Consider the following 21047-nt stretch of genomic DNA (forward strand, 5'->3'; position numbering starts at 1 on the left):
AATAAAAAGATAAAACACAGTGATAGTTATATGAATATGTTGATTATAGTATTACTTAGGTAGAGAAATGTGTGTAAAATTATATTAAAATAGTATTAATTACTTACAAGAGCACAATAAAAATTTATTAACAAAGAACCGAGTTGCATCAAGCATTGTATAAACAATTAATAAGGTATCTATCAAATAATCATCTCGAGCAGATAACGTGCTGTCGTCACGTGAACTCGTACCGTATTATACGAATGATCTGCTAATAGAATAATACGATATTTTCGCGTTATAATAACATCATCAAGAATATATCATTTTTATTTTAGTAATTCAACCGACAATACAAATATCATGCGGAGATATTTATAGAAAAAAGTGAAGTGACATATTATTCAGGCAATCATTAGCAAACGAATCTAATGCATGTACTCATTTTTATGTCAACAGCTCGAGATGCGTCATAACTCTGTCTTCAAACAACGCTGGACAGCATTTAGATGAAGACATATTAAGGTAGTTCTCCGGTCCTTGTACTAGAGAAAATCGATTTTCTATAGATTTTCTTGAAACTGTGAATATACGTTAATTTAGGTGTGCTTTATGCGTGGTATAAACTTCACTATGCGGTATAAAAAATCAAGATACTGAGCCTCAAAGTTTCAACTTTTACTAAATTTTGGTAAAAATTGAAACTTTGGAGGCTCAGTATCTCGATTTTTATACCGCAAGAGGTACTAAAGTTTATACCACGCATAAAGCACACCTGAAAATTAACGTATATTTACAGTTTTAAGAAAATCTGTAGAAAATCGATTTTCTCTAGTACAAGGACCGGAGAACTACCTTAAAGAAACAATTTATTTGTTTAGAAATGATAACACTTTCAGAAACCAAAAATCTAATTCTTTGCTCCATATCTACAATTACTGTAAATTAATAACATACTTGATAAAACAATGTCTCTTAGAAAAAGTAATTAAAAGTATCTAATAAAGAAAATAAGAATTTTTAACATTATCACGTCTTGATAAGTAAAGTACTTCCTTGAAAGTCATATCTTTTTCATGTCAAGTGTACGTATAGACAGCGTCTACGTAAATACTATTTAAAGTTTAAAAACTTACATTTACTCAAAATGTAACAGAGTATATTGAAGTGCGAAACTATCTTCAATGTACAATGTCAAGGCGCTTAATTCAATAATGAATTCCATCATAACAAATAACTGAACATTCGACTTTCAAGAGCTTAATATGCATCACATGCATTAATAATAGTAACTAAAATATTGTTCCACATTAGATCATCGACGATAATAAAAATTAAAAGCATCTGTTCTTTTATTCGTTTTTTTTCTTAAATTATTCTTCCTATCCACTTTTACGAGAAGACACGTGTACACGAACATGCGTCTCTGCACATCGGCGACTGACGGAGTGAAGATCACAACGCCAACAAAAATGATATGTTTATCCGAACCGCGGCGACGTCTAGGGGCCTCGACACAGGTGGAAACTCACTAAGACTCACGTGCTTCTCGCGTCACGATGAAGCAATTGTCGCGTATTGTGCGAGCCGAGAAAAACGAGCTCTCCCAACTCGTGGTGAGACCGTTCGCGGGACCGTATAAGAACTTGGTTTCAGTCGGGCCTTATCGCGAGTACGGGACGGATACGGGACGGATACGCGGATGCAATTCTTGCGAAATTTTTCGTGCGGAGAAGAAAGCGGCTGCGCTTTCGTGTGTGTTTCTGAAATAGAGAACGCTCCTTGCCTTCTCCTCGTGGGAGAGATAAATCGCGCGAGAAAGACTTCCCGTGGATAAAGCAGAGGTGCAAAGTACAACTTGAATTGGGAGATGTAAAGTACGGTTCGGATAAAAGAGAAAAGAGAGGAAGAGGTTGTAAATTTATGGTAAAAGTCGGGAAAATTTTTCGTGAATATTCAAACAATTTTTATTTTATTCTTTTTGTCTCTTAAATTTAAATTACAAATGCTAATTGTTAATTCTGCTACACAATTTCATGTAAAGAAAATGTATTCTTAACTTAATGTAAAAAAAAATGTAAAAATATGAAATTTTGTTATAAATACAGTTGCAGTAAAAAGAACAGTTATAGCAATAATCTAAAAGATTTCATCCTACTCTTTTTTCGTTGATTAGTATTTATAATTGTAAATAAAAAAATTAGAATATTTATAAATGTCGAGCAGTTCAAAATCATAAAATTGAGTTTTTAATTTGAAAATTTATCAAAGTTTATCAAAATTTATCAAGTATTTTAATTTTGTAATTTTTCAATAACTTTGGATTCTTGAACTCGGCTAATATTGATATCGGAAGGAGATATTTTTAACGAGTGCTATTCAGTACTAAAGGTCACGGGAAATCGATAAAAATTAAATATACGATTGGTATACCGTTTTAAAAAAAATAGACGTATACATTTAATTATCGACAGTATATAAAAAGCGTTATTCTCTGTATTCAGTTCTACCCATGCGATAAAATTATGCCTACAAAACATGTAGGTATATAACTTCAAATAAGATTTAAAGCTCTCTAATTTCATAGAATAAATGTGTTAATTTAGTTTAATATATTTTTTAAACTGTTGAAAAAAGACAAAAAATCTTATGCATTTTAATCAAATATTAAAAAATTCTACATAAATATATGAATAAAATTATATAATATACGGTCGTTCAAGGATTGCTACACAAAGATAAAAGCAACACCATTATTCTCTTTCCAAATAAATAAATATTAAATTAGATTAACTCTTTGCGGTTCAAATTATTTCTCACTACTAAGCAAAGATATGTAATTCAATCTATATAAGCAGCGAATAAATCAAAGAATTTTTATTATTTACAAAAATTTAGAGATTTTAAAAATAAAGCCCGCTGATTATAATCCATTAATTTCGAGTGCTTAATTGGAAAATGATATAGAAATAATTTACTGCAAAGCATTATTTATGTCGAGCCCAGCTCGACACAGGAAAAAGGGTTAAATTAAATACAAGAATTACATTTAATATCTGACAGAAATAAATTGCGAAAGAATAAACTTTGCAAAACGTATTTTCAGAGAACACCTGTGCATGACAAATTGCAATTCAAGTGAAATAACAAGATCTTTCGGGGCACGTTTTTGCTTGGCGCAACAATACTAATCGCTTCGGAATGATTCCGCGCACTCCACGCTACGATTGGCATCGATTGTGTATCAACATACGTAATATCGTATCATATCGCAAAAAGCGCGATCAACAGTCGACTAAAGTGCGTATTTCCAGTCGTATCGCGAAATAAGTACTTCCTCGTGCTAAAAAGATCATCAGTCTTGCTCGAGGAGAGAAACTTGTTCGAGAAAAAATTTTTTCCGCTGCATCTTCATTAAAGATTACGTTCTTTCGAGTTGAACAAAAAAAAAACATGATTTCGCCTACGAGTTTACTGGCGGTCGGAGTGGCTTCTGGGATTTTCCTCTACTTCGGCTTTCGATCGAGGTAAGTGCGTGAAAATATATTCTAAAGATTGTCAATTGATTCTTTACTATTTTGTTAAATATTATCTCTTGAAATTTTTTTGCCGAGATATATTTGACAATTGTTCTGAATTGCTTTCTTGAGGGAGGGAAAAATGATTTATAAGAATAGACTGACCGCGAAGGAGTTTTATATATCTAATGGCGTTTTCGATTTGCGACTCAAACCGACTCGGGTCGCATCATGTATACAGGACTCTAGCATCATTGACGTGGAATACATACATAGACCCGAGTCGGGTCGAGTAGCAAATCAAAAACGCCATAAATCTCTGATCCTTCGAATTCTATACAGCTTTATGTGAGTCTCGAGATTTATTTCGAGAACTATCTCTCTCGAGAATTTTTCTGAAACTCGAATAGCCGAAGTACTTTGGAGACACAATCTAATGCACAAGTATTACGCGGAGTTCCTGAATTTTTGAATTTTTCGATATATCAATTTCAATAAGTCCAATATGTCACTTTTAATCCTGAAATGCCAAGAAGTTTGAATATCTAAAGTCTTCGACTTTTCAGAAAGTTTAGAATCTTTCCAAACCCAAAGATAATTTTTCCAGTACTCTATATACAGTATATACTTTTCTATATACAAACATTTATTTAATTCTCTCATGCATGTATTATTATTTTTATATCAAACATTTTTTAATAGTGACGTAATACTAGCCCTATCCGGAAATTCCAGAATTATCAATGATAGGATTTGAACTTATCATGCCCGTGTGCCGGTCTTATCAATATCCATACTTTTTACAATTCCTCGAAAAAAAATTTGTGTTGTATCGCGAATATCACGATAATGTCGCCGATATTGTCGTTGTGATTGTGTTTGGGACAGTTTAAGCCTACGTTTTAACTAAATTTTTTGCGTTCAAAATAAAAAAATAAGCCACGCTGTTTTGAAGTAGAAAGATTAGGTTTTCACCTATAATTTTTTGTCTCAGTGAACAGTCTTATCAGCAAATTGCGTATCGGTAAAGATAAGCGTTGGAGTTTAACAATACCTGACTACCGCCTCGAAACTATTTGGGATCGTTTGTGACGCAACAAAAGCCGGGACGGTTTGTTGTACCGCCGACTTAAAATCGCGACAGATTTATTAATTCAAAGCGGATCGATATACCTGTCGCCTTCTGGTATTTTAAGATAACGAGATAGCATTGTGTCAGCTATGTGACCTGGATTAAAAATTGATTCCGCCCATCGCATTCCCAGTGTATCAATGCTTATAATAGAAGTATAATAGACTGTAAAATCACATAGATTCATAGATTGTATCGTACATATAATGTAGATATTTTCGTACAGTCTTGTCAGATTTGTCGATATTCTTTTATATCTGAAAAAGGATTATTTCTGAAAGTGATATAAGTTATTTTTTGATGAGCTCTCCCTCAGAAGTTCAAAACTCACACGTGTACTCAATTGAAATAGACCGCGCTTGCCAGGCAAATTATATTTCCATTATCGAAATAAGGTTACTTTTCTTCTAAATTATCCTCGCAATAAAAAAATGAGCTGATGTGAATAATTAAGACGTAATTTCTCGAAGATAAAACAATCGCTATAAGATCACTAAAAAAGCTATACATATACATTCGATCGAAGATCATAACAAAATTACTAATAAATTCTTACTGAAGTAATTAATTTCATCGTCGACAAATTATCACATTTATTGTCCCAGCAATTCAAATTATTTAATTTCATTTTGCTGCTAACATTTCAAATAATAAATTTTTTAATCGCTTTTAAGTCGTCATTCAGCGACTTATCTTTCTTATATCCATTCTTTAATTTCGCACATTTGTACTCAACGCGCGAACGGTAGACTTATCTTCCGCGATGCGAATCCGGCATACGCGATCGAGACGGCGGCGAGAAACACTGCGTGCAATGCTCCTGAACGGAACACGCGTGAATAATATACCCGTGGTCCGCGACCTCACAGACGAGCCGGTTTAGGCTCGCGGTGCCACCGGAAGCGCCCACGACGCGGTGATGCGTGCGACGAGACGTACATCGACGACGACGTATCGATACCCGCGAGCGAGTGCAGGCGCCGGAGGGGAGAGAAGAAAGGGGGACCGTCATTAATGATGCACGTGGCGGGCCACGGGGCGTGGAATACGTCAATGGTAAAACGTCGGGCGTTGCACAATGTACGTATCGAGCCGTACCGAACAATGGACGCAACGGCGCGTAGGGGAACCGGAAGCACGTACAGGAACGCCGAACACCCGGGGATCCGCGCGCACCAGCGACGCTCTCTTCATTGTCGGGATATTCGCTGTTGCGGATAGTCAGTGCGCTCGCTGCGAAGGCGATTTCCGAAGGTGTCGAGGTGATCGCTAGTTCTCGTCCGTGCGAAAATCGGTCGGATTTTCCGACGTTCGCCAATCGCGAAAGTTCCTCTGTTCGACTTTGATGACTCCGAAACTGATTTTCCACGGAATCAGATCGCAGTCGCTTGTTGTGATCCACCGCCAAGGAAAGCGTAAATTGCATTGGAACGTTTCTGGCGCGTATTATATCGACATTGTCCTTCGAAACCGCCGAAACTCCTGTCCGACTATACTTGGAAGTAATTCTCCGCGAAGTCCGCTTTATTGTCTGTTATAAAAGCGGCACCAGAACAGAGACTTGAACGCGCATTATTTGACGTCGCTGCGACGACTAAGGCCGACAGAGCTGCTATTCAATGCTGGAAATGAGTTTTCCGCATGAAGCTGAAAGTCCAGGTTATTTTCTATTTCAGCACTATATATAGATTCGCCAAATAACGCGACGGATGACAAAGTCTTGAAATAGAAGAAATCAATTGTTTGACGAACACCTTTTCTGAAAAATATTGATGTCATTTTAAAGAAGAGAGCACACGCGGAGCTAGGTGTAAAAAGATAAGACTAATATTAAACAACCTATAAAGAAAAAAATTAATTACGTAAAAAATACGGTGTGACGCTCATAAAATACGACCTAGGACAAAGCAGAGGAAAAGACAAAGATAAAAAATTGGAAGTTTCGATCGAAGAAGAAATTCGGCCCGTCCAATTTCGGACCAAACAGACCAACTTGCCATTTGTATTTTTACCCAATGACAATAGCGCGAAGTGTTCGCGTTAGCATTCATTGTGAGACCGAGCTGAAGCTAAACGACCGATGAAACATTTCTTCCTAAGGATCATCTGCGGGAGAAAGCGAGAGAAACGGTAAGTGCGAACAGTGACTCGGTGCGGCTCGATAATTACTGCATACTTGCAAAACTCTATTCTAATGAGATGATATATTAGATTCTTCAATTACACTACGTCGTAAATGGAGACGGTACTTTCTTATTGAGATGGGTAAATTACTGCTTCGTACCACTCACGTCCCACGTTCGATACGCCTTCTCTCGTGGCAGAAAAATTTTTCGCTAATTTCTTCGACAAAGGGAAAAAATAATACTAATAATATAATTAAACTAGAAACGGCATCTATTTAAAAAATCCAAAATCTAAAAAATATAAAATGCAATCTCACGGAATATAATTTTTCACGTTTCTAAAAAATTTATGAAATTGCACTTTATGCAGTTGATGATTTAATATTTATATCTTTATAAGTTACAAAAATCATCTTATCTATTCTTAAAGACTGAATATTATTGTAAAAAACATCAAGGAAGAGCTAACTATAGTAAGATAGACGTAGGATTCATCGAGTAAATAAATATGGTGATGCTCGCTCGGACGGGAAAGGCATTTATTATATAATAAGAAACGGTTATAGAAGCGAGGATAGGTGATGTAATTGAATTACAGCAACGTGTGTCGAACGCGAATCGCCTGTCTCTCATACATGAAGAAATGAGGAAACGTTCAAAGCGCGAGACTTTGCAGGTCATCAAAGTCGATTAGTTGTAAAAATTGGCCATTCTGTTAGTGCAAGAGAGAGAGAGAGAGGTGGTCGATTCTAATTTAAAAATTAAAAATATATTTTTTATGGCGTTTAGTAACACATTGTCAATCAAATTTAATTTATAACGCATATATAAAAATGAGAAAAATTATTAAATCTATAAAAGGTTGAACTATACATGTACTTTCCATTCTTTTTACCAATTACAGTTTTTATGTGCATATGACGCACACTCTATTGACTCTATTCAATGCATACATTACATTTACGACTTATTATCACTTTATCCTGCAGTCTCGTAATCATTGAACAAACTAATTACGAAAAAAATATTAATAAACTTTTCGAAACTTTGTAATAGAAATGAATTTTTAGAGATGATACAGAGTTCTCTCATTATTATTGATTTTATTTAAAGTAAATTTTATTAGCACAGATAATAAAATTTTGTCGTTTTTTAATTTCTCGCATAAAATATCCTAACAGTCGCAATGAAAAATATAAGTGCGCCTAATAATATAATAAGAAGATTGATAATATAACCGTAAAAACATAAGCACACAGTAAAATCATGTTCGGTAAAACCAGCGCTTTTTTGACGGTCATAAATATCATGAAAAACGTGGTAAACGACAAAGCAACTTTCTACAGACTTGACCTAAATTTTAACAAAAATATATTCGACTTGTCAGCAACGTTCTAATCGATCTCTATATATATCATTTCCGTTATGTAATACTATTCTAAGTAAAGACCGCTTGCGAAAAATTAAACAAACAAAAATGAAATGTCATCCTCCAATTGTGCTTTTACTGCTTTCTACCCTTCTCTTTCTTTATTTTCTCTTACTTCCTCTTTCCAACCTGGAGAAAGATTCTTTAAATAGAAAACGAAACGGGTTTCGTTCTGTTTAACGAGACGAAAAAGTTATCGAAAAATTGAGCACACGAAATATGAATCTCATTCAAAAAGTAGCTCGAACTAACATGATCATGACCGTGTTAATTATTAATCGTTTCGTGACTTCGAATCAACATGGACAAATATTCGTCTTATTATTTTTGATATTACGTCACCGTGTTCTCGTTAAAATTGATGTGTCAATTTTTGCATAACATGAAAAGTATAAGAACTGGCAATTCTTCCTGACATCATCAGCGACCACCGAAATTCAGTGAAAGTTTCTATTAATCGCTGCAACGCCAGCAACATGGGTCAAATAACCAACTAAAGAAAGAAAGAGAGAGAGAGAGAGAGAGAGAGAGGGGAAAGAGCAAGAGAAAGGAATACATCGTCTTAAGAATGTAACGAAGACGGAGGCTCCTACCATCGGCGCGCATAACCGCGCGATCCTGAGTTTCCCCGGCTACCAACAGTTCACTGTCACTTTCGAGCCGACAGTCCGGTACGAGGATACGATCGCGCCGGTTCTACAGCGCGAATGGTCCAGCGGAAATGGCATGCCGAGCGAATTAATACATTGCGGTCTGACCGCGGGCTAAAAACTCGCATCGCCGTCGACATCGTCAAAGACACGAGTTAAATTGCGACGGCCTGCAAAACTCAGAGATTAGAGTACTTTGCCCTTTCCATTAAGAGCCGGCAAAAAGTGCCTAGTCTAGATTAATGAAACGTCGAATCAAACAGCGGGCTGGAATGTGATAGCAGCAGGAGAAACCGCAAGTTAGAAAGAGGAAATCGAAGAAAAGAGAGGCGGACGAAAAGAAGAGAGGAGGAAAGAGAAGCAGAAAAACCAGCTTGGAGGTCGTCCGGAGAAGTGCATAGCAAGGATAGCGGGAGAAGTTACGCAGTGAAAGGAAAGAAGTATCCGAGTGCAGGAATTACTTGAAGAGATTGAAGACGCAGTTCGCATTCAAATGTTTGCAGGATCAGAACTTCGGAACGTCGTAAGTCAGCTGTACGTTAAAAATAGAAGAAGAGTCGACTGAACCGAAAGGAGATCGCGAAGTAGGTGACGAATCGCGAGGATCGTCCAAGCCTATTGAGGCATAAACAACGAAAAGAGGATCTAACACATATATATGTGTTAATATATAGAGAACGTTACGTGTGTGTATCAGAAAAGTAATAGAAAAGAGGAGGCCAGCAAGAAGGCTAAGCAAAAAATTTGCCTGCAGAAAATGGAGCATAAGGAATAAGAAGAGGAAGAAGAGGAGATCGAGCAAGTTTAAAATATACAAATCTGGGACATGTGATTGACAGAATTGATTAAAAAGAAACAGATTAAAAAGTATAATTTATAAAGAAAGAAGAAAGAAAAGGAAAGAATTAAATCGGAAATATTTTCTGAAAAAATCAAAGAACGGAATTACGCGACACACTTAATTCCGTGTAAATGCGTGACAGAAACAAAACGGGAAAGAAAGCAATTTAGCATAACAAATAACAACGGAATATACTGAGGGAAAAAAAACGAGAAAAGAGAAAATTATTAATGAACTGTTTGCTTAAGAGTTAAACAGCGCTTCTCTCGAATCAAAGATCAGTTTCCTAATTTTCATGTTTGCATAATTTATTCCAGCCGTCATTCACTCTTCTTACGTAAAATTAAAAACCTTCATAAAAAAGACACATAAAAAGTGCAGACGAAGCTCGATTGTGATCGCGTGTCGTGCGCAGCGTTACATAAAACGACGTAACTGCCGCCGATCGTGCGGTGGAAAGCCGCTGCTGCGATCGCATAACCGGCGTTTAAATCGGAGTGCGAGCGCACGGCGCGTTCAGCGCGATACACAATCGTCGCCGCGCGACGAATCAAGATCGCGGATGCGGGAGGATGCCGAAACGCGGAATGGATAAGCCGAGGAAGTCGACGGGGAAAGCGAGGATCAACGCGACCAGATGCGGAATCGCCGAATCACCGCGTCCGACATCATAAATAAGAGATTAAGGTCGAAAGAACTTTCGCATAATAAGTTACAAACTAATTTGCGAAGTCTGCCCATTGTGTATCTAGATATGTTCCCAATGTTCACAGGACGACAATTTTCCGAGAGATCTTTGCAGTGGAATCACCGAAGGCCGGTTGGATCGATGCTGGCCAGAAATATTCACAATCAACTATATCTTTCTTTCGGACTGATATAATTAGTATAGTATATGCTATGATTTAGAAATACAAACAGAAAAGTATTTACAGAAATATCAACGTTGACTTGGATTAATCATGATTAGTTGTTAAATCCTTGCGCGTAATTGATAGTGCCATGTGATATAAAAAACGATGAGAATTATCTATTCAAAAGTCAGAGTGGAGTTGCGCGACTGGATCAAAGTTGAATAAAACGATTTAATTTCACAATTTCTTTTCCGTGATCTACATTGTGCTAAGAATTGCGACAGTCCTTTTCTAGAAGACTAGAAAAGAAGAAGTAATTTCTAAACAAGAGCGGAAGACGAGCGTCACCTTTATTCTCTCAAAGAACACTTCTTCTATTCTCCGGTCAGCAACATGATGATCTACGTTTCCACCTTGATCTCGACGCTTCTAATCGAGAGCGATAAAGTCGTGCCCAGTCAGGAGAGGTATAATATGGCGACTTTTGTGGTCCTCTTCCTGCTGATCACCATTGAAGTTGTGGTGGTGAAGGTGGTCACCTCCGATATGGAACGGGATGAAGACAGTCACTCGATAAGCGCGGCCGCGGTGTTCTTCGATCGCGAAGATTGAACACGAACGGCCATCAGCCAAATTAGGAACATTAATATTTAAATTATTTCAATTATTTCGAAAGTGGCACAAGAGAGCGATCCAAATAATTTTGTCAACGCTAATATAACGTTTTTATGGCATATATAAAAAGATTTCTTTTTCGAAATCGAATATTTATATATGCATTGAAACTTCCGCAAAAATTACTTAATTATTTTAAAAACATAATTATATAAAAAAAGGAGAAAGTAAAAGTGCCGGTTTCACATGATAATCAGATCGTGATGATTTGATTATCATGTAATTTGATTAACTGATTCCACTTAACCGCTTTGAAATAGGTTAAGCAGTGTTGCGCGTTGAAGTAAAAAGATGTAACATCGATTTACGACGTGTTTGACTTCTGCCACTTTCCAAATAAATATAAACCGTTAATTAAGTGTGCGCGATGACTGAGAAAAAAATAGCTAGAAATGCGGGTTATTGTAGCATAAAACCGTACCCACGCTGTACCTCTATTTATAAGTACTTTCTATTACATTCTCTTTCGTACTGTTGGCTCGCGCCAACAGGTTTCGATAATATGGGATCTCATGTAGCGATATGTATATCTTGTATATGTATGGGTGCCTTAGTATTGTCAATTTGGCTTCCCCCCAAACAATATCGACTAAATCTTTCGTCAACAAAAATATTGTTATTTTTGATGACGCGTTGATAAAATAACATTTTTATTAATAAAATTGTAATTGATGTAAACAGTAAAATTATATCCTTTGATTATAATTCATAGAAATCTATTTTTCGAAATTATTCAATTTTAATTTAGAACGTGATTACAATTTAAACAGTATATTAATAAAATTTGATGTGCTATAAAATTAAAAAAAATGTATTTATTAAAAGAATACTTAAACTCCAAATAATTCTCGATTTAAGTTAAATAATAAATAAAAGCGTCCCAGTCAAACAACAAGTAGTTTAAATCAATTTAAGAATTAAGAACGTCTTAATTTTTACTATAAAGTAATTATGTAGTATTGATATAGTGTTAAGGAATAAATTTTCGTCCCATATTCACTTTTGTAGAACACCCTGTACAGTAAATGCGCATTGTGTTAATAGTCGGTGCATGCATATACTGCAAGCGCGGTTATTTTGTACCGTTACGAGGTTGTAAATATGTAACAACTGTGTCCTAGAATATGTACATAGAGTCGGTTATTGTGGTTTCATAATATAATAAATTCGAATAATTTTATCACGCGTTTTATATGCTTGTTCTTTAATTATTATTGCACATTATGTGATATGAACTTTAATTACATTGTCTTCCATCATAAATACTCACATAAAAAATATTTGATGTCAGCACATTCAAAAATAAATTTAATCGATAATTCGTTTATCAAACTGCTTGCTGATTTATTATTTTTATATGTTAAACTTCTATATATTAGATTATTATTCCATCTTAGTATGTAAATGACAAATATATTTTGGCTGTAAATTTTGCGAATAATTTTGCGTCAAATAAATGTATTATTCACAGTTTGTGTGTTGCATATTTTGAGTAAACCCTCCTATTTACATTTAATAATTGGGATATATTTCATAAATTGAAATTAAATAATATTAAAGTGTATTGATCAAAATTCGATATCTCTGCATCTACATTTCCGTATAATTTTATTTAAAGAAAATTTTAATTGGCCTCGCAAAAAACAAAGGCGATATTAACATATACATCTCTTTCATCATCGTGCCAATTTATTATATCAATAAAAATACAAAGAATGAATAAATTTTAATTTTATTTTAATATATAATAATTTCTATGAATTATGAATTACATTTAAATAAACAAGTTAAAAAAGCAAAATCAATTCTGAAAAAAGTCAATATCAAGTTGAAATCGATCTATTTTTATTGCCCCGTCAATTGATAAATATTCAGCAACATCTAATTAATTACAAAATTAATTAAAGATCTAATAACATGCGTCAGCGATCGATCCACGTGATTACGACCATAATTATTTTCCCGGCCCCCTCGATATTTGCATCCTGATTTATGAAAGAAAAAAATTTAGGAAGAATTCGAAGGCGAGGGAAACGAAACACCGAGTGGTCGTCGATGACGGACGTTGCGCCTGTTGCCTAGCACCGTTTCTAGTCGGCCGCGGCGTGCGCTGCAGCGATTGCGGCGCTAGATCCTGTAGGAAGGCCTGTTCGCGTTGGGACACGTCCGACAATGCCTGGCACTGCATATTCTGCCATCAACAAAGGTTTCCGCCAATAATATGCTTTCATACTCCCTACCGTATTATTTATTTTCGAATTGCATCCTCCATCCGTTCGAGAAACGAACCATATAATCTTTATCGAGGTCTCTTTAGAGTCCCTATCATTAAGCCTTTAACGTTAAATTTGCACCTATAGTATTAAAGATTTTTCCAAGTTTATCATAAAATGGTTTTAAATAAAATCGTATTTAAAAGAAATTTAACTTATAATTTCGCAGATCGTGGCTAAAGAGGAATGACAAGTGGTTCGACAATTTCGGCGGCACGGCGAATGAGGAGGAGGAACTGCATGGGTACTTCGGCGCCATCAAATCGCGCGTCTACGTTGCAGGTAACGCGCGCAAGGAAATAGCGTAGCGGAATTCCTTATGACGTTATTCAGTCAAAATATTTCTGAGGCTCGCGACAAGGCAACGGCGAGGCGTCACAAGTGTTCCGGAACGTACACGTCCGGCGTGTGCTTTCTTTTTCGATACGTGATTTTGCACGCGCCGTTTTCTATCCCCCGATCGGCGAACGTCCGTCCTTGTTGCAAGGCAGAAAAGTCCGCGTAACGGAAGGAGACTTGAACAGTAAGAACGGCTCGAAAAGTCTCTCACGGTGATGCTCATTGTTCGGTGCGCGCCGGGTGATCCGCCACGTGAATAGTATCAACGCGCTCGATCGGGAAAGAGCGCGAGCGATCTAACGGCGAGGCGTACGGTCCAGGATTTAGAAAGCGACTTTTCTTCGTCCCGCGACGGACGGGTTGTGCGATTTGTGACTTGTTGACGTGATGGCAGTGACAACGCGAAGTTTCGAGCGCGGTTCCGCGATATCGAGGAACGAGTGCGCGAAACGTGACATTTAAAATTAAACGCGGAAGAAACGTGATTCCGTAACTGTGCGGACGTGACAGTCGCAATTTTGTAATCCGTATAAACTCAGCATTAACGCAAGTCGGAACGCGCGCATTCGGTAAGAGCAAACGACACATTAATTCATCAATTGTGATGTTTGTCCTTACTTGGCCCGAATTTTTCAACAAGAAAGCGCCGTTTGAATGGAATCTCCCGCTTTGAGTATCGAAAAGATATACATTTTTAACAATGCTTCCAATTTTTCAGGACATGCGACCGCGATCTCGAACGTGGAGCAGATTCAGGAGGACCGGGAAGAGAGGCGCATGGTGCACGCGGTCCGAAATTTTGTCGAGAAGATAGTCGACGGTCTCGTTGAAAACGTAGACGACACGCCGATCGATCGACTGTACGGGGACTCTGAGTGTAAGCGACCTACCGCGTGTAAATTGCAACTGACATCGCTGCGGTGTTGGTGTAAAATTTTAATCAAAATTGTAATCAAAATTCTAATTAATGTGCATTAATCCAGACGACAGCTTTCTGGAGGAATATCGTCCGCCGTTAATCGCCGCTCTGACTCGATTGGCTACGTGCCTGAAAGCGTCCCTTACGAGTAAGTATCCTATTTGCAACCTGATCTAATTCAGCTTGACGGGTGTTCTTTCAATTAATTCTTTATCCTGTTGTTGAAACTTTTCAATTTTTTATATCCTGTTTCCTCTCTCGTTTCTTTTTATTTTATGACTTATAAAACCAGTCGCTTTATAGATGCACTCTCTCATTATTATAAAAGAAAGAATATATATATTTAATTTCGTGCAATATCAAAATCTTGAAGTCTGTATGAATATGTACCATGACCTGTATTTCTACATGCATTTACATTCCGACCTCGCCGACACGCGTTAATTATTGTCTTCGGTGCTTATTTCACGCTAACACTGCTAAAGAAAATATCTCGATGAGTCTCGCGCAATTTCAACTTCTCGCAGCATATTTATAAATAAAGAGCGTGTTCCTTTAGACGGTGTTTTTTTTTAACCAAAAATAATCCAATAATAATTATTGCATTATCTTAAATACAAGTTCATCATATTATTATAAATCACACAAATGCACTATTATTTGCAAACTCGTAGATATGAACAGATTTTTTAAGGCTGCGAATGTCTCCACTTCCAATATTTTCATGATCTTTTAATTAGAAAAATATAAAGCGAACGTTTAATAAGTTTAATTAAATAATTTAAAAATCATGACTTACACGACTATCACTGCTCGATGATTTTCATTGAAGTCCAATTCAATTTTCAAATTGGTTCAAGAAATACTAATTATTGGATTTTTCAACGCGGTAAGAATGAGACACCGCATGTGCAATTCGCGGATGAGTCTTGAGATCGACCCGATGTAATATCTTACCACGATGACGTACACCGGTTATTAACTGCCGCCCGTGATAATGCCTTCCCGACGAAGACAATGCGCGCCGCTCCGCTCCACCGGTCGTCATTCTCCAGGCATTTTATCATTATACTCGCGACATCTTGACGGCGCGCGATTACGTAAAAGACACTACCGGCGCTCGTAATTATCGTAGCGTCCTCATTTGGCTCATTCCACACAATTTTATTTTCCCACGGCAAGCCGATCCCGTTAAAAGTATTCAAACGCGAAAATGAAGACAGTCCTCCGTCCGTCGCAGCGAAAGTGGATTCATTCCGACGAATTCATTATCGACGGGAGTTCGAAAATCGAAGATCTCGACATCGCGAATAGATAAATCTTCTGAGTATACGCGAGAAAAAGTTTTCTATTTTTTTGTATCCGTCAAAAAAATTTTTACTTGAATAAAATTCTTCGATTTTATTAATTCTATTGTATAATGTTACGTGTGTCGTAACAAACGTAAAGTAAGTATATAATTAAATCGATTTTGTTATTTTGTATATGATAGTAAGGAAAATGTAACGATTGCACTTAGAGATTGGAATTTGCGGAAGTTTCTTGCATAATGCAGCTAAATGTCACAATAATAGGAAAAATAATATCTCCTTCGAGAAATAACGTATTATTAGCGGTAAAATATCATATATGATATTTTGCCGCTATCTAATGCGTTATTTAAAAATAACTGATGTGATATCGCGTATCTTACATTGTTTAAGAAAAAGGGATTTATCTACGACATTTTAAAAAATTTGAGACACTGTGATATGTGTATACGTAGTTCAGCGAGAACTCGATAGATTGTGCACCCTGTACCGCGACGTCGTGTTCTCTTCAAAGCATCTGGCCTGCGCACAATCTCACAAGCGCAAGCGGTATCATATAATCTAATATTTTTAAATATATATCAATCAGATAATATAATTCTTTATATCTAATATTGTTTAATACAACATAATTAATTTTGTATTTTGATCAAAGCGATGTAAATTTTTCGGATAAATATAAGTATAAATCGGTTTGCATAGATAATTATCTATAATAAATCAGTCTATTTTTATCGTATTAATAAATATCTTTCCAATATAATTTTATACTTATAGGAACATTTTACATAGATATAAACGCTTAATTATATATTAACTACAAACTAAAACACTGTTCCGCCGCTTTCACGAACCTTCACTCCGGTTTGAAAGGCATCATATCGAATATGGACTTTGAAGAAAAAGACTAGTCTTCAAAAGTCTACCTTGTTATAAATCATAAACATATTCCGATAACTTTTGCGGCCAGTCGCAGAGTCAACAGTCATTTAATGCATACTTAAAGAAAAGAAGAAACAACGTAGGAACTAGATCAAGGAACTAATCCTCATTTAACAACAAATTCTCGATAGCGAAAATTGAAACTCCAACTTGGACATCTTAGCTTCGACTTGGCCAAGAAAATTCTTTATTAACTTAAAGATAAATTCCCATATATCTTGACACTACTGAAATTTAATATTAGTCAGTTAAGAATTAACGTATAGTAGATATTTTCTATCTGTAAGTCTTCGACTCTTCGACAGAAAATTAGATTGCTGCCGAAGTTTCAAGTTAAGTCGCCGAAGTCGAAGCATCAACTTTCGCCATTGGGAATTCGCTGTTAAATGGCGATCAGCAGCTTTCAAGTCCACTTTTTGAGTCGTTCAACTCTTCCTTTCTTCGGTTCTTCATACTAATGCCAACAACGATGTTGGTCACGAGAGCAATCAAAATATGTTTATAATTCATAACATATGTCTATAAGACAGACTTTCAAAAAAAAATCTTTCTTTGCTGCATTTCATATTTTAAAATTAAAAGGAAAACGTTTAACACATTACCTAATTTATTACAGATATTGGTTACGTTTTAAATGAAAAATTCTGTGACAGCAACAAAATTGCATTTTCTTTTTAAAGAAATAATTAGACGTTTATACATATAAAACAATTTTCTTGCTGCAAAACTATGTTGGAAAACAATATATCTTCCCGTTTATTATACTTTCTAAAATTTCAGAATTTAACTGATGATTATGAAACGAGAAATTTTGAGATATGCAACTAATTCTTCTGAATCGATATAATTTGTGACAAAAAAGATTCGTTCACTGATTGATATACATGAATGATAACGAGCAGTCAAAAATGCGAACAAATCACAATAAATCTTACAACGTAATGTTTTTTCCTACGAATGAATCATCGTAATTTCTTACGAAGGATAGATTTTTGATTAGCCGATTCGCTAGGAAGGAAGCCATGAAGGAAATGACGAATAATTGCAATGTTCTTCGAATAATAATCATCAAGTCGACGTGCCTAACTCGGTTGAAGAACATATAAATAGCGCCGACGAAGCTGGCTACACATCGCTTACTCATGATTGTCACAAAATGTTTCACATACCAGTTTTATAAAAAGTCCTTGTAGTTTTGCGATGACTAATTACCTTTATAAAGTACCTTTGCACAGCTCGTGGAGTAAATCTGATAGATAAATCCGTAGGAAAATTCATACAGCTGTACGAAGTAAAAGTATCCAGGCGAGCGCGTTCGCGGATAAGGGAAACGAGTTCCACGACTCTTCCGCAAATCCAAATGACATTTACGTAGGCTACGATCAACTAATAGTGCCGGTTAGCCGGCGCCGCGGAATTTACGGAATTAAAATCGCTAATTTGGACCGTCGATGTCGTAACAAAACTTGTATCGATTCCAACTTGCCCCGCGCGGTTGAAACGGTACGAGATCGAGTCTCGCGTAACCCGAGCGACTTTTACATCTTGTCGCGCGGTCGAGCGAACTCTCTTCTGGTTCCACCTGAAAGAGAGCTGAAAAAGACACCGTTCGCATGACTGAGCCGCGTATGCACGCGATAACGCGCCTTAGACGAGACCACATAACGTGGCGAGCGCGAACGACCGATATATCGCTTCAACACATCGCTCCAATTCTCTGGGTAAGTCGTGTGGCTTCGCAAACTTAAGTTCGCGCGGTACGTCGTAGTAATAATTGCAAACTTTCATTGCTAAAGCTTTGTCGAAAAAGTTAAAAGTGTGAATAAATATTTTGAAAGAAACAGACATTAAAATTCTATATTTTTCAGAATATCGCGAGTGTCATACGATCAATATTTTAATGTGAAAAGAATATTCGTTGATGATTTTCACATATAAATTCTTAACCCTAAAATATTGCTAATTTCAGAATTATGGCATTATTAGAAATAAGTAAAAACACTTAAAGTAAATAATTTTATTAGAAACTAATTAACAAGACGATCCGTGTTTTTAGCTTTTTCTAATTTATTAAATATAAATGCACATATTAGAAAATTCTATTATTATAAAACCATAAAAGACATAATATTTTTCGGGCAAACGTTTTCTTCATCCGGTATAGTATTCCGGGGATAACATCGACGTATCAAATTCGAATAAACCGCGGAAGTATTAAAGATTACTACCGGGTTAATTTCGAGACTAAACGACTATGATTAGGCGTTAAACGCGCGCGCCGCGCGTGCGAATGCGGGCCGCCGTGGTCCCACAAAGCGGGACCCAATCCGGCGGCGCGCGATTATCGTGATAGACGCGCGTTCTCTCGCAAAAGCGACCACAGGCTCCCCACTATGAGGAAGCCATAGGTCGTACACATCGTGCACAGGTGGACGAGGACGAGCGACGACGACGGCGACGGCGAGACGTGCGTGACGCGTGTCTCAGTCGCGAGCGGGCGAGCGGTGCGAGAACGCGCGTGTGAAATTCCGCGCGCGGCGCGCGATTAAAGGACGACCGCGAAATAGAAGGTATAGGATATGCGACGGTAGGAAACAGGGATGCGCGAAACGTGAGGAATGTGCCGCGAGAAACAACGTGAGAAGGGAACGGTGAGATGTCTTTGACGGACGCGTAATAGGGAGAACTTTAACCTCGGATGATTACGTTCGTTCGGCTTCGCTCACGATTGATATAAACATCGGTGACGTTCTGATTAATGAAAATGCTGACACGAGTTCTAGAAATAAGTGAATTGACAGAGAATGACAGGAGTCTATTGTGTGAAATTGAATTTCTAATCCGGGGGAAGAGGGAAAGCACTTTGACATCCTTTCCATTCCTAATAACTTCTCCGGGGAGAGAAAGAGAGAGATAAGAGAAAGAGAGGGGAGAAGAGAAACAAACCTATACACATGTTGAATAGTATAGAATCAATTTAAAATTTCACTGCACAAATTTTAATAAGCTCTCTATAAATCTGCCGATTGCGTAATAAAATTTGAAAAATTCGAAGTATTGAACAATTAACTTCTTTTCATTAATTCGAAATTATTTTATTATTATTACATTATCTAATTATTAAAAAATGTATGTATATATAAAGTTTTAATTAGTTTAATTTAATTTAGAAATGTTCACGAATTTATCTTTAAAGGCCTCAGACATTAAACGTACAATTTTACAGAATGGATTCCTGTTATTTCATTTTCATGCCATTACCTATTTTTTCAAGGTAGATGAAAATAAGAAAACGGTAATTGCGGTGTCTAATATTTAGCGGTCGCGTAATTGTGTTGCATATCGTGCGAAAAGCTCGGGAGAGATAAAATTGATCTCTCCTTGATGATTCGCGAAAAAAATGCGCTCATAGCTCGCGCGTTAGAGTTCTTTCGTTATACTAAAATATCAAGGTCGACACTAATTACGGTGGAGCGATAAGAGGCGATACCAGTCGCGGAAGCAAAAGAAGCACAGATCTTCTCACGTTCGAGAAATCGATTCAAAGACCTTGAAGTCTGGGCATTCACCGCCACTTTTGATCTCGTCTCGCACGCAATTATTCTGATAAATGACTTTGTTTTTGCACCGCAAACGGAAAAAAATCCTTACAACGTTCGAAATTTATACGTCAAGATCAAGTTAAAATAAGAGCATACAATTTGCTGTCTTTTTGCGTTTAGCCCCAATCATTTTCCTCGATTAATCGAGCCTTGTATTTAATATTTCAAGCAAATATATTTTTAATGTTATAAAAAGTCTGCTAGCTCGAGGAGCAAAGTTATTTCTTTGATTTATGTCGTTTAATATGGAATCTACATGACGTTTGAAAAATATAAATTCTGTTTATTAGTTAATTAGTCCAAAGATTCATGCGAGACACATCGTTAATCGAGCGATAAATCACATTACTCAACACAAGCTGTCGTTTTTTATTTCAGTTTTTTTTCTAATTATTTATCGTAATTATGATCGCGTCAGCATTTTCAATTCTTTTATTGCCAAAAAAGTCACTATC

At 36.5% G+C, this 21047-nt stretch overlaps 1 protein-coding gene and 1 long non-coding RNA gene across 13 annotated transcripts in view; both read left to right on the forward strand.

Moving 5' to 3' along the window:
• Positions 1-3088: 3088 nt before the first annotated feature.
• LOC139822428 (uncharacterized) overlaps positions 3089-21047 on the forward strand; it is a 36123-nt gene continuing 18164 nt past the window's right edge. For 3 of the 12 annotated variants that reach the window (XM_071794109.1, XM_071794106.1, XM_071794107.1), the window contains exons 1-5: positions 3089-3509; positions 13219-13413; positions 13650-13762; positions 14538-14696; positions 14803-14886. In XM_071794109.1, coding sequence (XP_071650210.1) covers positions 3436-3509; positions 13219-13413; positions 13650-13762; positions 14538-14696; positions 14803-14886 — 625 coding nt within the window. In that variant the 5' untranslated portion in view covers positions 3089-3435. Of the gene's footprint in view, positions 3510-6518; positions 6763-13218; positions 13414-13649; positions 13763-14155; positions 14389-14537; positions 14697-14802; positions 14887-19403; positions 19642-21047 lie in introns of those variants that run through there. The other 9 variants (XM_071794108.1, XM_071794110.1, XM_071794111.1 and 6 more) reach the window with 9 other exon arrangements.
• On the forward strand, positions 7222-12382 carry LOC139822433 (uncharacterized). The gene is made up of 2 exons (XR_011734520.1): positions 7222-10365; positions 10452-12382. It is a non-coding gene; the product is annotated as an uncharacterized lncRNA (long non-coding RNA).

This window comes from Temnothorax longispinosus, chromosome 11, assembly GCF_030848805.1.
Source record: "Temnothorax longispinosus isolate EJ_2023e chromosome 11, Tlon_JGU_v1, whole genome shotgun sequence".
Classification (NCBI taxonomy): Eukaryota; Metazoa; Arthropoda; class Insecta; order Hymenoptera; family Formicidae; genus Temnothorax; species Temnothorax longispinosus.